We start from the raw sequence: 20,307 nt of genomic DNA on the forward strand, positions 1-20,307 counted from the left end.
TTCAGAGGGTCCAGGGCGAAAATCTCAAAATTCCCTATTTTGCCTTGCAAGAACAAACCAAGCTTGGGTGGAGTGAATGAAGAAGACCATTGCCTAACCTTGAGTGGAGGATTCAAGACAAAATGATGGAGTAAGCCTAAGCAAGGAAAATCGCTCCTGACCCTTCCAGAGGGTCCAGGGCGAAAAACACTAAAGTCACCTTTTCCTCCAAAATTCAAGTAAAATTAAGCCTGGACTTCAGTGAAAGAACCCATTTGGAATGCATTGGAGAGGTTTTTGCCCTTCAAAAATAAGAATGTTGACCTCAAGAGAGAATTTCGCTCTTGACCCTTCCAAAGGGTCCAGAGCGAAATTCCCAAAAATGCAATATTTCCTTCAAAGTTTTGATGAGCTAACCCAGTGATGGAGATAAATGAACCCTGGAGATTACCTTGGAGGAGTTTAATGATCAAACTAAGGTGAATTTTGGCCTAAAATGTAAAAATAGCTCTTGACCCTTCCAGAGGGTCCAGGGCGAAATTCACATTTTCACCTAATTTCCTCATGAAAAATGATAAAAATTTGAAATGCAAGAATTTGATTAGGTCAAAACAAACATGAGCTCACCTTCCAGGAGATTTTGGAGTCAAGAAATGAGATATTCAGGATCTAATTGGAAAAAATCGCTCCTGACCCTTCCAAAGGGTCCAGGGCGAAATCATCAAAAAACCTATCATTCAACCTTGATTGATTAAGTTTAGGGCAAATTGCAAGATTGTAAAGACAAAGACATGGAAATTTGCAAATGTAAGGTTGAGAAAATTTCAATTTCATCAAGAGAACAAGCATGGATAAGGGGTTCAAACAAGTCTTGAAGTGAATCTAGACCTTCATCACTTTGAATATTTCAAAGCCTAAGGAGAAAGGAAATTTCATTAAGCCTCAATCAAACCTCCATATTCCTAAATTTTCACCAAATTTGCCAAATTCAAGACATTTGGGAAGTTAGATCAAATTCACATGAATTAAGGCATTTGTAAATTAATTCTAAGCCTTAAAACAAATGAAAAAAAATCCACCTTGGAGGCCTTGAAATTAATTTTAAAATTTTAAAAAAAATAAAAATAAAAGGTGAGCGCTCAAGTTCATTTCTTTGCTTTTACAAGCAAGTCGGCCCCCTTTTAAAAGGGATTTTATTTCATTTTATTGCTAAATACCTAAGTCGGCCTCATGAGGATTAGGGTAAGCGCCCTATTTAAGGGAGATGCTTTGTGGAGAATTCAAATCATTCATTCATTCCTTCTTATGCGAATTTGAGGAGCAGATTAGAGAAGCGAATTCTAGCAGATTGGAGGCGAATTTCTTGCTAAGTGTTGGAGGCTAGTGAAGGTGAAGTTCTTTTGAAGGCTAATTGAGGTGTAGTTCATCCAAAAGAAGGCCAGAAATTCAATTTTTGTCCAGCAAAATCTGATCTTCTTTCTTCCATTTTCCAAAGTTCATAGTTAAGCTTTCAAAGGAGGTATGAAGAATCGAATTTTTGAAGTTTCTATTCAAGACTTATTTTGATTTCATAGCAATCTTTTAAAGTCTAAGTCTTGAAAATCTAATTTTCATTCATAATTAATTTGAGAATTTATAATCCTGGATTTATCATGTCATATTCAAATTAATGTTTTGAATTACTCCCTTGAAAGGTCTTAGATTCTATGCTTTAAGGTATGATGCTTAAAGACTAATTTTAAATTTTTGTGTAGGCATCAAATGACGACCCCCAAAGCCGAAGGATCTACTAGTCGGCAGGCTCTCATCAAGGAAGATCAGAGGAGCGACGAATTGGAAACCAGGATAGTGTCCAAGTGGAATAATATCGGAGACACCAACTTAGGAAACTTCAATATGAAGAAGTTTCGAGAGATCCCCTACATTGGCAAGCCATCGCCTGTTGCGAAGAGGATAATTGAGAGTGGCATCATCAAGGCTGCAGGTTTCCCTCCCGCAGTCAAGTGTCATGAGTTGATGATCGAGTGTGCCCGCCACTATGACTCACAATCAAGGACGATCGTAACCAAGGACGGGAACATCTTAGCATACCTTTCAGAGGAAGCTATAGGCGAAGCTCTTCATCTTCCGGACCATAAAGACATGATCTACAAGAGCTTGGAAGGAGCAAGGTCGATCTATGAAGATGATCCTGAGTCTTGTTTGAACTTCATCAATAAGAATTGGTTGCTCAAAAGTCGGCCTCGCATGAACAAGATTCCCAATACACCACATAGGATTGACTTTCAGGAGGAATACAGGGACTTGATAACTTTGCTCACTCGAGTTACGGGTGCTTCTCAAGCCTTCTTCTTTGACAAGTGGATGTTCTTCTTCATACAAGTGATTGTCCAAGGAAAAGGAATGCTTCATTGGGCCAGAATCATTAGCAATTGTCTAGACGTGCAGTTGAGAAGGCTAAGACCCACCAAATCATTCCACATGAGCTCATATGTTATATATGCCTTGGTCAAGAGTTTCGAGTATGCAGGGTTACCTCACAGAGGAGTGATTGGAAGAGGCCCCGGAGAAATAAGAGTTTGTGATTCTTATGTTCAACTGCATCATCCGCCTAGAAGTGACTACAAGTTAGTGAATGACACCTTCACGATGAACATTACTAGGGTATTGCAAGGTGGGATTCACAATCGACTGTCTCTGGACGCACAAGAGCTTGTGAAGAAGCATGGTGCATGGTTCATTCAGTTTCAAAAATTCACATACATCAGAGTTCATGGGTGTCCTTCACCTCCCTACATGTTGCCAAGATATCCAACAGACGGGATAGTACTACTTGAGGTGACCAGACAGTTGGCAGCTTATGCGAAGGCATCCAGACACAAGCATGGAAATGGAATTCCCGTGCCCATCATACTAGAGAATTCAGTTGAAGTGTGTCCTAATACTCACGCCGCGGAAGATGCAGAAAAGGAATTATCTCTATACTCATTCACATCCTTTGCCTCGAGAGAGAAATTTGATCCTCATGGTTATATGGAGGAGACAGTCGGCAAGAAGTACAAGCATGAGTTTCAGGTGGAGAAGTTTTGGATGAATGTCCCAGGCGATTTAGAGGTCAAGAGAAAGATGCATTCCAGGCTACCCTTAGATCTCATCAGGAAATGCAAAATCTATAGAGTAGCTGATCAAGCCCAGGATAGTGGTAGATACCTCCAGTCATCCTATGAGAAAGAAGACAAAGAAGTGAAGATAGATTGGAATGAGCCCGAGGTTTTAGACTTGAGAGCTTTGATGGCTCCCGTTTTATCCTACACTCGCAGATGGATGGATGTACAGCATCAAAAGTTGAAGGAGCAGAATGTATCAATGACATTCACCTTGGAAGCAAGACTAGAAGAAGGAGAAGCAAGTGTGAGTGAGAATACTTCTCATTCCAAAGGCTCAAAGAGGAAAGAAGGACCTGAGAAGAGAGAACCGTCCAAGAAGAAGCAGAAAACGAATCTTGATCGCCCACCAAGCACATCTTCTAGGCATGAAAAGGAAGCAAGTCAAGGGGAAGATCAGAGGCAGATAGTATATGAAATTGATGAGTCTATGGAATCCATGGTACAGAATGATAAACAAGAGAAAGGACAGACGCCTCAGCATTCATCAAGTCAATCTCCCCAATTTGGTGCTAATGAGCAACATGAAGAAAAGAATGATGATGAAGCAACATCTCCTTTCCGGGAAGATAGACCACAACCTAAAGAAATACAAGTGAGGGAAACAAGATCTGCCATTCCTAATTGGCTGAAAGAGAGACTGACAAGGGTAGTTGTGGTTGAAGAAGAAGAAGATGTGTTTGACTTGGAAAGCCTTATAGGAAATTCTCATGAGGTAATGGAGAAGAAGAAGGCCACAAAGATGTCTAAGGTAATTAGAGATGAGACAGGATCCAGGAAAGTGCAGGTGGCTACACCAGTGGGGGACAAATATGAGGATGAGATTCTTGCAGAAGAATATGACTTAGAAACATTTGAGCTTGGTCCACTTACCTCCGAGCAAGCAATGGAAGAAGCAACCGATTCATTTGAAGCACTTAAAGACAAACTTAAAGAAGAAATGGAAAAGAATAAGAAGCTTGACAGAGAGGTCAGTGCTTGGAGGAACTATTTTAGTCATCTTAATCAGCCCTTGAGACGTCAGGATCCAGCAGTATCTCCTTTACATGCACTCCCTCTTGAATCAGTAGGTGAAGCAGAAAGGGTGAAGAGCTTGGTTCAACTTATGAGTTCTTGGATTGATGAATCTCACAAGGTAGCCGTTGAATTTGCAACGAGAATGATGGAGACAGTTCATCGAGCTATCCAGGTCCTTGAGATTATCCATAATCTAATGATAACTGTAGCTGCATTCACTCACACTAGAAATGTTATCATCCCAGTCTTACAAGTGATAAGAGAAACACCAAGACGGATTCTGGCACAAGAAAAGATAATGGATGGAGGAACCCATAACCTCCTACAGTGGTCAGCTCTGCTCCAGATGAAGGAGGTCCTTTTTGAAGACGTCAACACCAGATGCAGCCGAGTTGAAGGCATCATTCATCCAATTCAAGATAAGGTGTTTGAGGTGTTGTGTACCATTCCTGACAGGCGGATCGAGATCGAGACAAATGTGGACATCCAAGAGTTGGAGGATAGAATCAAGGTCATCTTTTGCAAGAAGGAGAACATCATCACAGATAAGCAACGAGATCAAATGTACACTACTATGTTCCTAATTGAGAAGACCAAAGAATTTGAACCTAGATGGGAAACGACTCTTCTCACTACTTTTGATCAAGTCCTTCACTTGGAAGAACGAATGAAGAATCTTCCTGAGATTCCCATTGCTGAGATTGAGGGAATTGTGTCCAGATTCATTGAATATGCTAAGAAGGAGCACAGGAAAGGGAACAAAATTCTAGATGAAAAGTTGTTATAAGATGATGTGGCAACTTAATTCTTATTGGTCTGTCTCCTTGGTATTTGTGCCAATTCTTTATTGGCTATGGATTAGTAATGTTTATCTGAATGGGGACTTTTTTGTAACAAACCCTAATTAGGGTTTAGGTGTCAAAATCCCAGCCATTGATCTTCTTTTGATCCAGGCCGTTCATTGTATTTGAGGATGCTATATATGCCCTCACTCATTTCATTTTGAAGGGTTAGAAAAGTTAGAAAAGAGAGAGAGCTTAGAGAGAAGAAAGTTAGATAGTTATTGTTGTAGCAAGATTGAGTAGTGAAGAAAGAATTTTGAACAATTGTTGTCCATTTGGCTATGAGATCAATAAAATATTGAAGTTATGGTGTTTTATTGCAATACTTGTGGCTATCTTCATGATTGTTTATCTTCTTGAATCACTCTCAGTTGAAATAGCATTTAAATTTTAAGTTTGAAGGACGAATTGTTGTGCTTGATCTTTGATAAGATTCACATTCCAAACCACTAGCTGCTTACTGATTGTGAGGATGCCTTGTGTGGTCAACTGGAAACATTGAGATTGATTAAGAATTCAATCATTCTTGGAAGTATTGATATGTATCTCTATGATAGTATCTATATCCTTGATGATTTGAAGGTTATTGAATCCCCTTAGAAGATTGCATCAATTCCAGTAGAGTTGTAATTTCTTGGCGATACTGAAATTGGTAGAATCTTATCAAGTCTAGTCTTCATTGAGTCATTATTAGGATTAGTTCAAGTATTCCTTCCTTGAAACCCTTATCTTTTGACATTTTTGAAAATCCGTTAGTGTTAGGAAAATCCTGTTCCTGCATTTGGAAAGAAAGTAACATGGACAAGCTTTCTCTAAAAGTACGTAAGGCCCCTTGAAGAAACAGCATACACAACGACCACTAGTGCTTATCCACACGTAGAGATCCTACAACAAAGAACCTTGAAGTCATCCCGATTGATCCTTTTTCGCGACATCTTCAGCATTCAGAGACTTTATTCAAGAGAGGATAAGATACCTCTGGGTATTTTATTTTGTGTTTGGCGTGTACAAAATACACATCAACAATACCCAAGATAGACAAGTTGTTGGATGAGCTACATGGTGCAGTATAGTTTTCCGATCTTTATTCAAGATACCATCAAATAAGAGTCAAGGAGCAAGATATAAACAAAACAACATTCAATAGTTATTATGGGAATTGTGAGTTTCTAGTCATGCCATTCAACATGACCAATGCTCCTGCCACCTTCCAACCTTACATGAACCACATTTTCAATAAACATATGTGAAAGTTTCTTCTAGTGTTTTTTGATGATATTCTTATATACAAGAAGACTTAGGAGGATCACCTTAGATATCTTGATGAAGTGTTGGATGGAGGCACGGTTACTGTTTGCTAAGGATTCCAAGTGTGAGCTTGGGATTACAAATATTTGTCCTTGGGGCACGTGATTAGTGCTAACGGTATCAAGGTTCATCAAAAGAAGATAGGCCATTCAAGATTGGCCATCGATGGAGACATTGACAAAAATAAGGGGATTCTTCGATAATGATTCTATTATATGAGATTTGTTAAGTACTTCTTGGTGTATCTCTCTCTAAGAAGGGAACTTTCAAGTGGATAGAGGACGTCAAACGCACATTTGACAAACTACAAGAGGTAATGAGTGCTTGTCTTGTTTTCGCCTTGACTTCTCTCAACCTTTTGTTTTGCAGTGTGATGTTCCAGGTGACGGAATATCAGCAAAATTGATACGGAATAGGCATTACATCACCTATGACCGTCATAAGCTCTGAGATGTAAAAAAAATTACAATCCATCTATGATAAGGAGATGCTTTCCATGATGCATGTGTTGGCAAAGTTCAAATAGTATTTGGTAGGTAGAAAATTGTTGTCGAAACAAATCATAATAGACTAAGATATTTCTTAGAGCATAAGGATCTGAATGAGCATCAACAAAAGTGGCTAAATAAAATTCAAGCTATAATTTTGACAAAGTATGTGAAGAAGAAGAAGAACATTGTTGCAAATGCACACTCCAAAAAACCCACTATTTGCTCCTTGGTAAAGATTTCAATTGATTGGAAGGCTCATCTTTTAGTTGAGTATTCCAAGGTTACTTTTGCAAGCAAGTTGATGGATGGCAAAGTTCAAGATAACAAATCCAAGGTGTTGGATGATATTGTTGGAAATATGCCTCGAATTATCTTGACCACTGTTCGGGTTGATCGGAGTAACCTATCCCGTTAGAACAGTTGTCAGTTTGACTCTTGCAAATGGTCCAGTGGAATCCTCTTCTTGTGATTGACTATCGGCTGAGCAAGTTGAGTAGATTTGACGGTCGGGCGAAAAGATCCAACGGCTGTCACTATACCGCGATGGGAAACTGCTCTTTGGCATATCCCTCGCGACATGGCGACTAAGTGATGGGTCCCGGCAAGAGAGCACTCAAGCGAAGTTAACTGGTGAGCAAGTTCAGGATGATCAGACAGTGATCAAGGTTGATCCAATGGTGATCGCTAGGTTGCGATGGGAAACTGCTCGTTAGAATATCCCTCACGACATGGCGACCAAATGGTGGGACCCGACAGGTGAACGGCTCAGGCGAGTTAAAGGCCGAGCAGATCGTAGATGATCGAACGGCTACCGCAGAAGATCCGACGGTGGTCCCTAGGTCTCGATGGGAAATCGCTCGTTAAAATATCCATCGCGACCCAGCGACAAAGAAGAATTTCAAGCGGATAGTGAGGTCATGCTAAGATGTCAGAGCAGGGACCCGAAACCAATCGAGGGGTGCCACGTGGCGGAGCGTAGAAAGAGATCAAGGAAGATCGGACGATCGGAAGAACTGGTTGTTTGCTACGCCAATGCCCGATGAGGTCGCCTTCGGCGATCAGGTTGATGTCGCCTAGACCGAATAGTAGTAGGCGGACACTTGGAATGTTTTTGTCGGTGTATTTGAATACGAACCAACCCATCTTTCGGATGAATGTGGGATAATATGTTTTCCACGAATTCATGAATGAACAAGCTGTTACTGGACAGTTATGCTCCAAGGCCGATTGGTTTGGCAGATGGCAATTGCCAGAGATGTAACCAACGAGCAGATGGGTGTGCATAAATACTGTGGTGGTAGCCGAAGAGAAAGAATGGAAGTTGCAGAAGCTAAGACGAGATGTCTGCATGTTGTGTGAACAGAGTTCTGAGAACAGAGTCCATAAAAGAGGATCTGAGTACTTTATTGTAACCGTGTTGTTTATTGAATAAAGGGATCTCTTTTTGGTGGTGGGATTTTTACCCGTAAGGGTTTTCCCACGTATATCTGATGTCTTTCTTTGGTGCCATTCTGTCTGGTTAATCTTAATCTTCTGTCTGTGTTTATCTTAATGTATTGCAAACTGAAATTAAAATACTTCCTTGCTTGCAAATCCGCTTAGAATTGACATTAGGAGAGCGTTTTTTGCGCACTGCTTTCCTCACAAGTGGTATCAAAGCCATTTAGTTGTGTTATCCTTGTTGGGTAGGGCTGTTTGGTGTCAATTTTGTTTTCAGTGGGAGTCTGGCAGAGTATTTTGTTTGCAGATTGAGATGGCAAACAACTCTGGACAAGTGGAGATTGAGAAGTTCAACGGTTCAAACTTTGAGTTGTGGAAACTCAAAATGGAAGATTTGCTAGTTGATCGAGATCTATGGTTTGCTGTGTCTGGACAAAAACCTTCAGGCATGAAGCAAGAAGACTGGGATCTTGCAAATAGAAAAACCAGAGGATTGATCAGACACTGTTTGGCAGACTCTGTTCTGTTAAACATTCATGAGGAAAAGACTGCACATTTTCTGTGGGAGAAACTTGGAGATATTTATCAGGGGAAATCTCTGGTAAACAAGTTGTTCCTGAGGAAGAAGTTGTGTTCCTTGAAGATGGACGAGGGGACATCTGTTGCAGATCATCTGAATGTTTTCAACATGATGGTTGCTCAGTTAACCTCCGTGGGAGTCAAGATTGATGACGAGGATCGATGTATGCTTTTGTTGTGTTCTCTGCCTGACACATGGGATCATCTGGTAATGGCCATTGGGAGTACAACAACCACTTTCAAGATGGAAGAAGTGGTTGCTTTGTTGCTATCAGAAGAAACATGAAGGAAATCTTCTGAGATGGTCAAGGAGGCCCTTGTTGTTCGTGGCAAGACAGAGGACAAGAAGTCTAAATCCAAGTCAGAGGATAGTTCTGCTACTGGAAAGAAGTCCAAAGCGAAGTGTTGGAATTGTGGGCAGGTTGGTCACATTCGGAAGGATTTCAAAGTGAAGAAGAAGAAGAAGAAGAAGAAGAAGAAAGAAAACAAGAGTTCTTCAGATCCTGGGTCCTCACAGAATGAGGATGGAGATGCGTTCTAAGCCGCTTTGGCAAGTCAGACATCTATTGATGTCTGGTTCAATCTTCATGAAGAAGATGTTTATCACGATGTCATGTAAGACTAGGTACCATGAGTCTTTGGCAGTGATGCTTATTCATCATTTGTTGGTGGATGATCTTCATGTGACTGAAGATGCTAACATCTTGAGGATTCATAAGTCCTTGTAGAGATGTTGTTTTCCTTAGTTAGGATGTGTTATATTATGTCTAGGTACACTCTTGAGATGCATTTAGAGTTGTGACATAATATGGTTATGTTCATACAGAGCATGTATCCTCTTTGGATGAGATGTTTTAGATCATGTGTGTCATGTTTATGTTCCTGATTCTACAGTTGGAATTTTGACATTGATCTTGGTTTTGTTTCTATGTTTTGAGTACATTGATCATTTGCTTGGTACTTCATGATAATGTGGTTATGCATTTGAAGTTTTGGCATGGGCTGATCAGCTACAGGTGCTCTTAGAAACATGGAAACGCAAATGGTGCTGTTTTGGAATGAGTAATAGGTTCAACTGAAAGGCATTCATCTGTGATAACACAGTTAGCATTTAGAGGTGAAGAAAGGGTATGATACAGGGTGTTGTAAAGACTTGCTTGCAGGTTCTTTGTTTCCAGTTAGTATTGAGAAAGCTCTTGGTACAAAGATTATTTCACTTCTATGAGATGTTGTAAATGGTTGACATTACCTGTGCAGTGGGAGCTCCTTGGTATGTATTGCATGTGGAGCTTGAGATTGTGAGTAACAGGTTGTACATGTTAATGATCTCTTAAGGGTATGTGTAGTTGGATGTGCTAGCACTTGCTGTGGGTGCTATTCTAGCTATATCTGTAACAAATGTTTGTACATTCGGTTAGTTTTTTGGATCATGAGTTTTGTGTGCTCGGGAGATAGAGTTGTAGATTTCTCAGTGGATAGCTTCTATATATGTCCTGTGGCAGTGGCATGGTAGAAGGTGGAAGTGTTCATGAATGAGATGAGACTGCTCTGCATAGGTGCACATGTTAAATTCTGGTTTTCTTTTATGATTTCTGATCGAGTGCTATATCAGCATTGATGGGCTTTAGAGTCCATGGTTCCCAGTGTAATCTGTAAGTGTTCAGCATGGTAGACAGGTCCAGTAAATTCCTCAGCAAGTGGGAGATTGTTGGAAATATGCCTCGAATTATCCTGACCAGTGTTCGGGTTGATCGGAGTAACCTATCCCGTCAGAACAACTGTCGGTTTGACTCTTGCAAATGGACTGATGGAATCCTCTTCTTGTGATCGGCTATTGGGTGAGCAAGTTGAGTAGATATGATGGTCGAGCGAAGAGATCCAACGGCTGTCGCTATACCGCAATGGGAAACTGCTCATTGGAATATCCCTCACGACATGGCGACTAAGTGATGGGTCCCGGCAAGAGAGCACTCAATCGAAGTTAACCATACAAAAGGATACACAACCAATACATCCTCAATGGTATGAGCCTGAATCTATCAAATACCTGCACACACAAAACAGAAAGATCTATCTAAAATGCTGAAAGAAACTATGCAAACAGGATGAAAACAAGACAATAAACACCAAATCAATGTTTATATATTGATTTCAGCTGCCTATTACAACAATTTTTGTAGCATCTCTATGCAAATGCTTAAAATCTAACCTATTCTAACTCTAAAATCCAACTACAAAATTCTAACTACAAAATTCTCTCTAACTGTCTAACTATCTAACCCTTTACAAAAGAAAGGCCTCTGCCTTTTATAGTTTTTACAATATTGAATCAGAGGCTAGGATTGACTGCATCCAAGGGCTGCAACCTGCCATCCAAAAGCTGGCAGCCTTAACCCATGCCCAATCAATTCTCAGTTATCCAACCAACCACAATTCCAACTGCTTGCCACTATTTGGCTTTAATACGGTCAATTTGGAAGTTGGACATAACTGTCCACAAAAATATCTTGCGCGGGCCCACAGGCAGTTTTATAATAAAACAGTTTCAGGTTTTTTAAAACTAAACTTCTGGAGTTAAATCCAGTTGTGTACTTTTCCTGAGAATGCATGATTGTTGCATTCAGAGTGTTCTTCGGTCTTTGGTGGTGAACTTTAACTTGTTGCTCGGGTGGCACGCTTCCCAATGCTTCATCGCTTTGATCCTACACTACATCTTTTCTCCTCCAGCTTCCAGCGCTTGGCCTTGGTTGCGATCCCTCTTCGATTTGCATTTTCAGGCCTTCGCCTGGTTCTCTGCGACCTGCAAACCATTAATCCCATTTTAATAAATTAATTTGAAAAATTAAAATTAATTTAACAAACATTAAATTTAACGCCTGGAGGGTCATTTGAAAATTTCCCAAGTTTTAACGCTTTTACTCCTTCCGCGAATTTAGTTGTTCCTAGCAATTTCGGGCAAGAGGGGTGTTCGAAAAGTTTTAAAAACTTTGACATTTTCACCCCTTTATGGTGAATTTCGAGATTTTGGGCACTTTTGCAAGTTTTAAAAACTTTGACATTTTCACCCCTTTATGGTGAATTTCGGGATTTTGGTTACTTTTGCAAGTTTTAAAAACTTTGACATTTTCACCCCTTCAGAGCGAATTTCGGGATTTTGGGCTCTTTTGCAAACTTCGGGATTTTGGAGTGTTTTGCAAACTTCGGGATTTTGGAATGTTTTGCAAACTTTAGGACCCTTTCGCACTTTTACCCTCTAAAATGCGATTTTCGGCATTTTTGAGGGGGTTTTGCAAATTTTAAAAACTTTTGAACTATCACTTGTCCCTCATTGTGTGATTTCTGGTGAATGGGAGGAGTTTGTCAAGTTTTACCTTTGTATTTTATCCAATACTGGCGAATTTCGAGGATTACACCCATTTTGCCAATTTTATAAACTCATGTAATGTCCCCCCTTAGTGCGAATTTCAGGATTTGAAGGAGTTTTGTCAGTTTTTTGACACTTTGCGTTCTTTATCTCCTTTGTATCCCTTGGCGAAAACCGGCATTTCAACGTCATCGCAGGCTTTAACTCTTTCTTCACATTTAGGCGACTTTGCGAGAATTGGGGAGTCTTAAGTTCGCAATATGGCCCTAGAGGCCGAATTTGGTTTTAGCGGCACTTGACCCTTCATATCCCCTTCCTCTTCCGCAAGGACAAAAAGGCACAAACTGGGGGGGTCCCTTTCCAAGACAGGGATGGGTGTGCGATTCACACAACAGATAGCAGGTTTCTTAGTGCTTTTTGGCAGGAACTTTTCAAGTTGGCTAGCACAGAGTTGACTCTAGGCATTGCTTACCACCCTCAAATAGATGGTCAATTGGATATTGCAAACAAATGGGTGGAAGGATATTGTGTAGTTATGTTGCAAGGCATCAAAATGTTTGGATTAGGTGGTTGCACCTGGATGAGTATTGTAACAATACTACCTATCATATGTTCATTGGGATGACTCATTTCAAAGCATTGTATGGATATGATGCTACAACTTTTGTAGACTTAGCATTTGGTGACAACAATGATCCTAAAGCTAAGGATTGGATTCAAGAGAGCCAGGACATCCTTAAGTCTCTTAAGGATAATCTTCAGAGTACCCAAAATTAGCAGAAGATTTATGCAGATAGGCACAGAGTTGAGAGAAGTTTCAAGGTTAATGACTTAGTTTTCTTGTGACTTTCAGCCTTACAAGTAGTCTTCTTTCAAGAAGAGTGGTACCAAGAAGTTGAAAACTCACTTCTATGGCCCTTACAAGATTGATCAAAGCGTAGGTGAAGTAGCTTATGAATTGGATCTGCTAGAAAATAGCAAAATTCATAACATGTTCCACATTTCTTGCCTCAAAAAGGCACTTGGGAAGCATATCACATCATCGTCCACCATTGGATGAGGACAGAAGATTGGTATTACAACCTGATGATATTCTAGATGTCAACGAGAGGAGGTTGGGCAGCAAAGTAATTAAGGAGTATCTCATCAAATGGAGGGACTTGCCCATAGAGGATGCCACTTGGGAAGGTGAACAAATCTTAAAGAATCCTAATCTACAAATGGTTGACGGCAAGCAATTTTGGGAAGGGAGGACTGTAATGTACCCTTTCGAGGAGTACTCAAATGTGACCAATTAGCCTATTTAATTCTTGTAAGCTAATTTCGAGATTTAAGGGAATAAATTAAATTAATAATTTAAAGTTATCCAATAAAGTACCATTTTATAGATAACTTTATTTTGATCAATTTAATAAAGTGACTAAGGTGAAAAATTAAAGAATATTAAAAGGTCACTTTATTATTGGGCTTAATGAAATATTTAAGTGGGAGTTTGAAAAGGTCTTCGAGAAAGTTCTAAGTGGAAATATTAAAAAATAATTAGAAGCTCATTTGCTCATGCTTGGTTTTATTTTCTCTATTGTGGATTTTGAAAGCTTCTTATGGAGCGAAACCCTAGGAAAATGGTTTCAGTAACGGAAGAGCTACCCTACCTGGTTTCAGGTCAAGCCACTCAAGTTTCACACTTGGATTCAACAGTTGAAGGTTACTGAAATTTGTGAAGTATTGTATCAAGACAAATTTCTGAGGTTTGAAGTTTTGAAAGATTGCTAGGAGAAAGGTGGAAGCCATGGTATGACAAATAAAATTTATTTGCTGGTGTTAGTTCTCTCTATGATTGGAACAATTTACACATCCCTTGTCGGTTGCCATTTTCATCCTAAGCTGGTGCGTGAGTCAGAAATGCAAGTCATATGGCTTTATTTGCATAAAGAAGGCATGTGGAGCTGTTAGATACTGCAGACAAGAAGACGTGGGGTATTGTTGCTGATAGATGCTCAGAGCTGGTCAACTGGCGTTGAAGATTGAAGCCTTGGGCATCAGATATCTCCACTTATTGCTGAGTCATATGTTTCCTACAGCTGAGCATCCAGAATCCAAGTTGTAAGGTGATATTATAGTGCACAAAGCGGATCAATTTATCTTAGGATTTTTGGTTGCTAGGACACAGAACAGATAAGGAGAATTCTGAGGCATTTGAAGGCAGATATATAGCAGATTTATGGGACGTGTGAGCTATTGGAAGTGAACTCAGTGCTGGCACATGGTCTGAGAGTATTCTCAGCCAAAAAAAAAAAGGTGGAACGTTACCCTTGTGAATGCAAAAGTTTGTTGTCTTCAGTCCGTTGAGAGGTTGGAAGGTACAAGTCAGACCTGTAGCTAGAAATTTTTGTATATTATATTCAATTCAGCAATAAAATATTCTTCTATTTAGTGTTCCTCGTTGAAATAACGTTTTCAATTTCAAATGTTATGTACTGCCATATGGTTAATCCATTTATTCATTCATTGCAATCTGAAACTTTTCATGCAAACTTACATTCAAACCATTTGTCAAAAGTTAATCCAATGAACCTTGTGGAAAGTGGAAAAAAAAATTGCATGAAAATCGGTGGGAATTTTACACAGAAGTACCAATAGATGCTCCATTCAATGATCATGACATGCTTGAGGATGACATTATTCCTCAACAAGAGTTACTGTCATCAAATTCAAGGGCACCCACACAGCCGCTTAGAAGTTTCAGTTGGAGAAGAAATTTGAAAAATATTCATATGGATACCAAATATAGAATCATGACACTATGATGTGTATTGAACCCCTTTTTTATCTAGAAATGAAGGAAAAAACTACTATGAGTTCTCTAAATTCAGTTCTATGAGTGTTTTTAGAGTTCATTTTATGAATTTTAGTTTATGTGTTTTATAATGTAAAAAATGTTGCCTAGGATTTGAACAATGCTTCATGTATTTCATTATTGAGCAATCAAAAAATCTCAATGGAATGTTATTGAATGGCCTGTCACAGTGGAAAGGATCCATTTAATACTTTTGATGTCATTTCAATATGTACAGCTCATCTCTCATACACTCCAAACTCATATGGCTTTTACAGTTTACCTCAACTCTTAGAGGCGGTTTCCCTTCTTTTTCACCAATTTTGTGTTCCTAACACCTTCCCAAGGTAAAATCCTGTAATCTGCTGGCTAGTCAATGGATTTTATATTTGCCACCAACTGTTCTAACATTGATCCATAAAAAATATTTCTGTTTCTTAGATTTGTCCTGCTACTGGTGACTGGTCCAGTCCACAGTTCCAAGTAGAGTGACGTTTTTATATTATGTACACTTGTAGATGATCAAATTCATAGCACAGCGAAACATATGAGGATAATGACTGTAAATTGACTATATTTTTATAAACTTCTGGAATTGTAAAACCATAAAATTAGCTGTAATGCAATGACCTCAATTCCATAAAACAATATTAAATATTTGACGATTATACAGCAGACTACAAGCTTCTTGAGGATTTACAAAAGAAAACAATGAATAACTATTTGAATTTCTTAAATTTTGAACATTTATTAACTAATTTTTTGGTCTTGTAATTGTACTACCTTGAAGTTCATTTCCAGTAATATTGAAGTGTAAAATGATTCAATCCTGCACAGGAGTTTCTCACCTCAACTACGTTTATGCCAGAAAAACGAGATCTTTGTTGCCATATATACTCAGCCAAAACAATACTGCAAGGCCACACAAATAGTCCATAATCTTCTTGCATCACCTAAAGTCAAGAAAGAACCTAGTCAATGATAATTTTCAACAAACAAATAATAAGGAAAGATTTAGACAAATTATTCAGATTCCATGGGAGAGTAACATAGTAATAAACTGTACAAACTTAAAGCATTGACAAATCCACAACAACTAATGACTCCGAACAAATGAAAGCCTTACGATATATATCTTGATGTGTTTTTTATGACACCTTGAACACAGAATAAAATACTAAGCATTCCATACTCTCTTGAACAAGGAAACCTCGAATACTAAACATCGTGATCAAATAAGGCTACCCCAAGGTTTACAATACAAACAATTGACTTTAATGATGGATAGACTCAATGTATCGATGTGATATTGTCGGTTAACACAAGGGGACTTACGTTTAGCTGGAAAGTGGAATAATTAACTAAATTGGAAAATAAAAGACAAAAGATGAAAGGTTAAGGAAATCTAAGCTAACACCTAACAGTGCAAGAAATGATTGTTGACTTAGTGAAACCAAGCCAGGCTTTGCTTCGCCATGAGGAAACATGTGAAGACTCCAAGTCCTCCCAAACTGTGAAACTCTGATATCTATGATGGAGACTTCTGAATTTTGTTTTGATTTTCTGGGTTTTGTACTTTTTTTTTTGTGCTTTTGATATAAAATCAACGATAATGAAGCATAGAAACACTCAAAGCTGAAATAAATAGATACAGAAAGAAATAACTGCAGCAATAATATATATTATTATTCTTTTACTTTTGAAACCTTTGCACAACACATGCATACCCGTTATTCACCATAAACTTCAAAACAACAGCTGGGAATGCTGGCCGCCATGGCTGGAAGAGATCATGAATTTGTACAGCTGCATCAATTGAATTCTCAGGCTTGAAAATGCTTCCCAAAACCTCTCCTTGTCTAGCCACCCAATATGGTAGTGAAGTGGCATCAAAAAAGCAAGGCAATTTAACCTTGAAGAACCACGCTTAGGGCAATAAGGAGGTACGGCCTGCTACAGGCAAGAGGTACAGCCTGCAGATAATTAAAGCCTGCAAATAATAATTCAAAAACGAACAATCTGCCCTCCTCAAAGATAAATCTGTTTATAACCTTCAGATAAACCCTCCAATGTGCACAAACTTGACTCTTGAATGAAGCCAACAGTAGAGCAACTTCAGATGATAATCTCACACCCTCACATTGCTGATGCAAAGAAGAAGCTACACCCTCCAATGCCAAAAAGGTCTGGATATTGCAGAAACCCTTGTCTCTGTTCTCCAATGCTCAAAAAAGTCGTGAAATGAATTTGATAAATGCCAATCGAATACTCAATTCAACTTCTCAAAGCAATTTATATAACTCTCATAAAGAAGGTCGATTTCCCTCTAAACAGCACATTTTCATTTGTTATCGGGAAAAAGTGTATAGTTAGTAATGTTAATTATCAATAGTTAGTTAGCCGACGGGTAGGTAGTTGGAGTCGCGACGGTTGTGTCGCACCCCTTCGGCAGTCATATATTGTATCACCTCCGGGTGTTGGAGGAGATGTATTGTTGACGACGGATATAATATGAACATCCTTTGACATTAATGGAAAGCTTATTCTGGTACTTCTTTTGTATTTGCATTGTGCATTACTGTTCGATTTCTGTATTCTTCTTGTTTACCCAGTGAGGTAAACATCATTCATATTGAAATGTTATAATATTTGCACTTAGGAACCATTCAATATTTCCTTGAAGTTGGCACCCATAATTAATTAAATACAAGGACCCCTTTTAATGATCAATTGACTCCTCAACTTAAAGTGCAAATTTAACATTATTTTATAACATAAAGTAATAATTAATATTAAAGTCACCCCTTTAATAATAATTAACATTATAACGTAGGCTCATATTCTTATTTCTCCAAACCAACTGAACACTGGGATCGACACTGCCAATCTTAATACATTCAAGTGCCCTGCAACAAATAGTAACTATGGACTCTCATAACCCCAAGGACTCACTATAAATAGTAAGTGTGTGAAACTGAGCCCTGAACCACCAAACGAAGGCAAAAAATAAATCCACTGAACTCTGGAGAAGAAATAAACCATTCAATGACTAGGTCTCTGCCACAAGGGAGCCTCTATCCAATCCCATAAGCCTAAAAGGGTCAACTGATAGGTTAATCCTGCTGACAACTGAAGTGTAGCTAGAAGGGGGCATTACAAAACAGCTACACAAAGATGGTTCAATCTCCTAAGAGTACACAAATGATTTTCATATCGCTCGTGCACATCAACACCATGAACAATTGAGTATAGAGTAATTGAAGTTAAGCTTTCAATTGAGTTAGGACTAACCATGCACTGCAACTTGCAATCAACAATCACAAGTGGTATGAACATATGGGTTTCACCATAAATCAACAATAAGATCTTCCATTCAACCAATCAACTTCATGTAAACAAAGGAACTATGCAACATGTGGAAACAACACACAAAAATCCAGCATATCTTCAATGAAAATCATATGTTTATTCTAACATAGCTTTGGCAACAATATATTGTCTCCTCCTACTCTACTCTAAATATATTACTATTAACTATTAACCTTTACAAATGATAAGGCAAAGCCTTATATAGAAGTCTAGATTACAAATGAATGGCTTAGATTGATTCTAAATCAACTACCAAGATAATTCAGAGCAAACCGTAATTGGGGTAGTTACAACTTACCACCTACACTTATTTAATGTCCTCCAATGAAAAAATTACATTGTTTTGGATACATATCCCTTTTGAATGTGGACCAATGAGGAAATAGGAGTTCTTACATTGAATTTAGTGCCCTTCACATGTATAGTTGTAGATGAGTCAAGTTCATTGAGCTTCGACATGTTGACATGACATCACAAGATTGGTTGATGATGATCAGGTTCCACCTCAGTGTAGATATCTCTTGATACTCAACATAGTCCTTCCCCTTTCGACGAATTGCAATGGTTCATATTCCCAAATTGCATCATCTTGATCAAGTTTCTAACTTTGATTAACTCTTATAAAACTATCTTTTTCCTTGATCACATTTCACTTTCACATCTTAATGTTCGGGAATCTTTCTTCTTGTAATGTTTTGCATTTCATTCTCATGTTTGGGAATTCTTTGTATTGAATGTCCTCTTACCTTCATCTTCTTCATGTCTTGAACTTGTCTTTCCTTGGTGTAGTTCTTGACTTCATGTTGTGGAATCATTATTGTAGTTATAGTTCCTTGATTTTGTGGCGACCTTCTCTTGCATTTGTGAAATGTGGATCTTGTCTTCTATAATTGAATCCTCCATCCACATTATGCAATCACTTGGACTTTAATTTCTCCTTGTTGTATGTTGTAGAGTCCTCATGTTGATCTTGAATTTCCAAGGGAAATCCAAGGTTGCTGTAATCAACTTGTTTTCATCCTTGTAAAACAGTCTTTCTTTGGTAATCTTCTTGAATTCCATTCTTGAAGTGTGGATATTGTCTCCCTTCGCATTGTGGAATCATCCCTCCATCCGCTTCCTTGATCTTGAACTAGTCTCCCAACAAGTTTTAAAGTCCTTCTTATCCTCATCCGCATGGTTGAGTTCCTTCATCGTTTGGATTGTTGTGAAATCCATATATGTCTTCGTCTTGACCCTCCCTTGTGTCGATGAATCTTCATCCTTAGTCCATCACCATCTTATACACTCCCTTGCATCACATAAAAAAGAACATTTTGAATTAAAACTTGAGAATGAAATAAGATGCAAATAACTGCGATAAGGAAAATGTTAGTTCATAGTTTAATAGCATTCATCATGATCATTGTCTAACAAAATCATTAATAACAAACTTCTTCACAAACCCCTCTCTTCATTGAAACCTGATTTCCGTTCCTTTCCTCCTAAATCTGATCGATGGCAGAAATTTGCATCTGCTGCTTTAATTTAATTGTTGATTTATGTTCTTAATTTTGATTTGCTTGTTTGCTTCTTAATTATCCTTGGATCTGCCTTTTAATTTGCACCTCTCTGCCTTAAAATTCGCATTGAATGATTTGCATTTGATGTTTGGAGTGAGGTTTCCAATCTCTACTTTATATGCTTCATCAAATGAATTTGTGTAATATCCCTTGGCTAATCTGACCCTGTTTTGCTTATATGAACACCAAGGAATATTGTCAAACATTTGGCATACAATGTTTGAAGCCGCTGTAGTGAATTCTTTATTTGTCTTCTTTGGGTTTGTAGGCTGCAAATGAAGTTATGGAAAGCTTCTAACAATGCAAAGTTGTTATAGAAATGATATACTAGCTGTTTTAGACCTTTCCACACATAT

General features: G+C 38.5%; 1 protein-coding gene across 1 annotated transcript in view; it reads right to left on the minus strand.

The window, feature by feature from the left end:
• LOC131035688 (uncharacterized) overlaps nucleotides 1-20,307 on the minus strand; it is a 122,239-nt gene that overhangs the window by 76,290 nt on the left and 25,642 nt on the right. The window contains exon 2 of the mRNA XM_059222181.1: nucleotides 15,869-15,973. Within this exon, the coding sequence (XP_059078164.1) occupies nucleotides 15,869-15,973 (105 nt within the window). The remainder of the gene's footprint in view (nucleotides 1-15,868; nucleotides 15,974-20,307) is intronic.

Source organism: Cryptomeria japonica, chromosome 6 (assembly GCF_030272615.1).
Source record: "Cryptomeria japonica chromosome 6, Sugi_1.0, whole genome shotgun sequence".
NCBI lineage: Eukaryota > Viridiplantae > Streptophyta > Pinopsida > Cupressales > Cupressaceae > Cryptomeria > Cryptomeria japonica.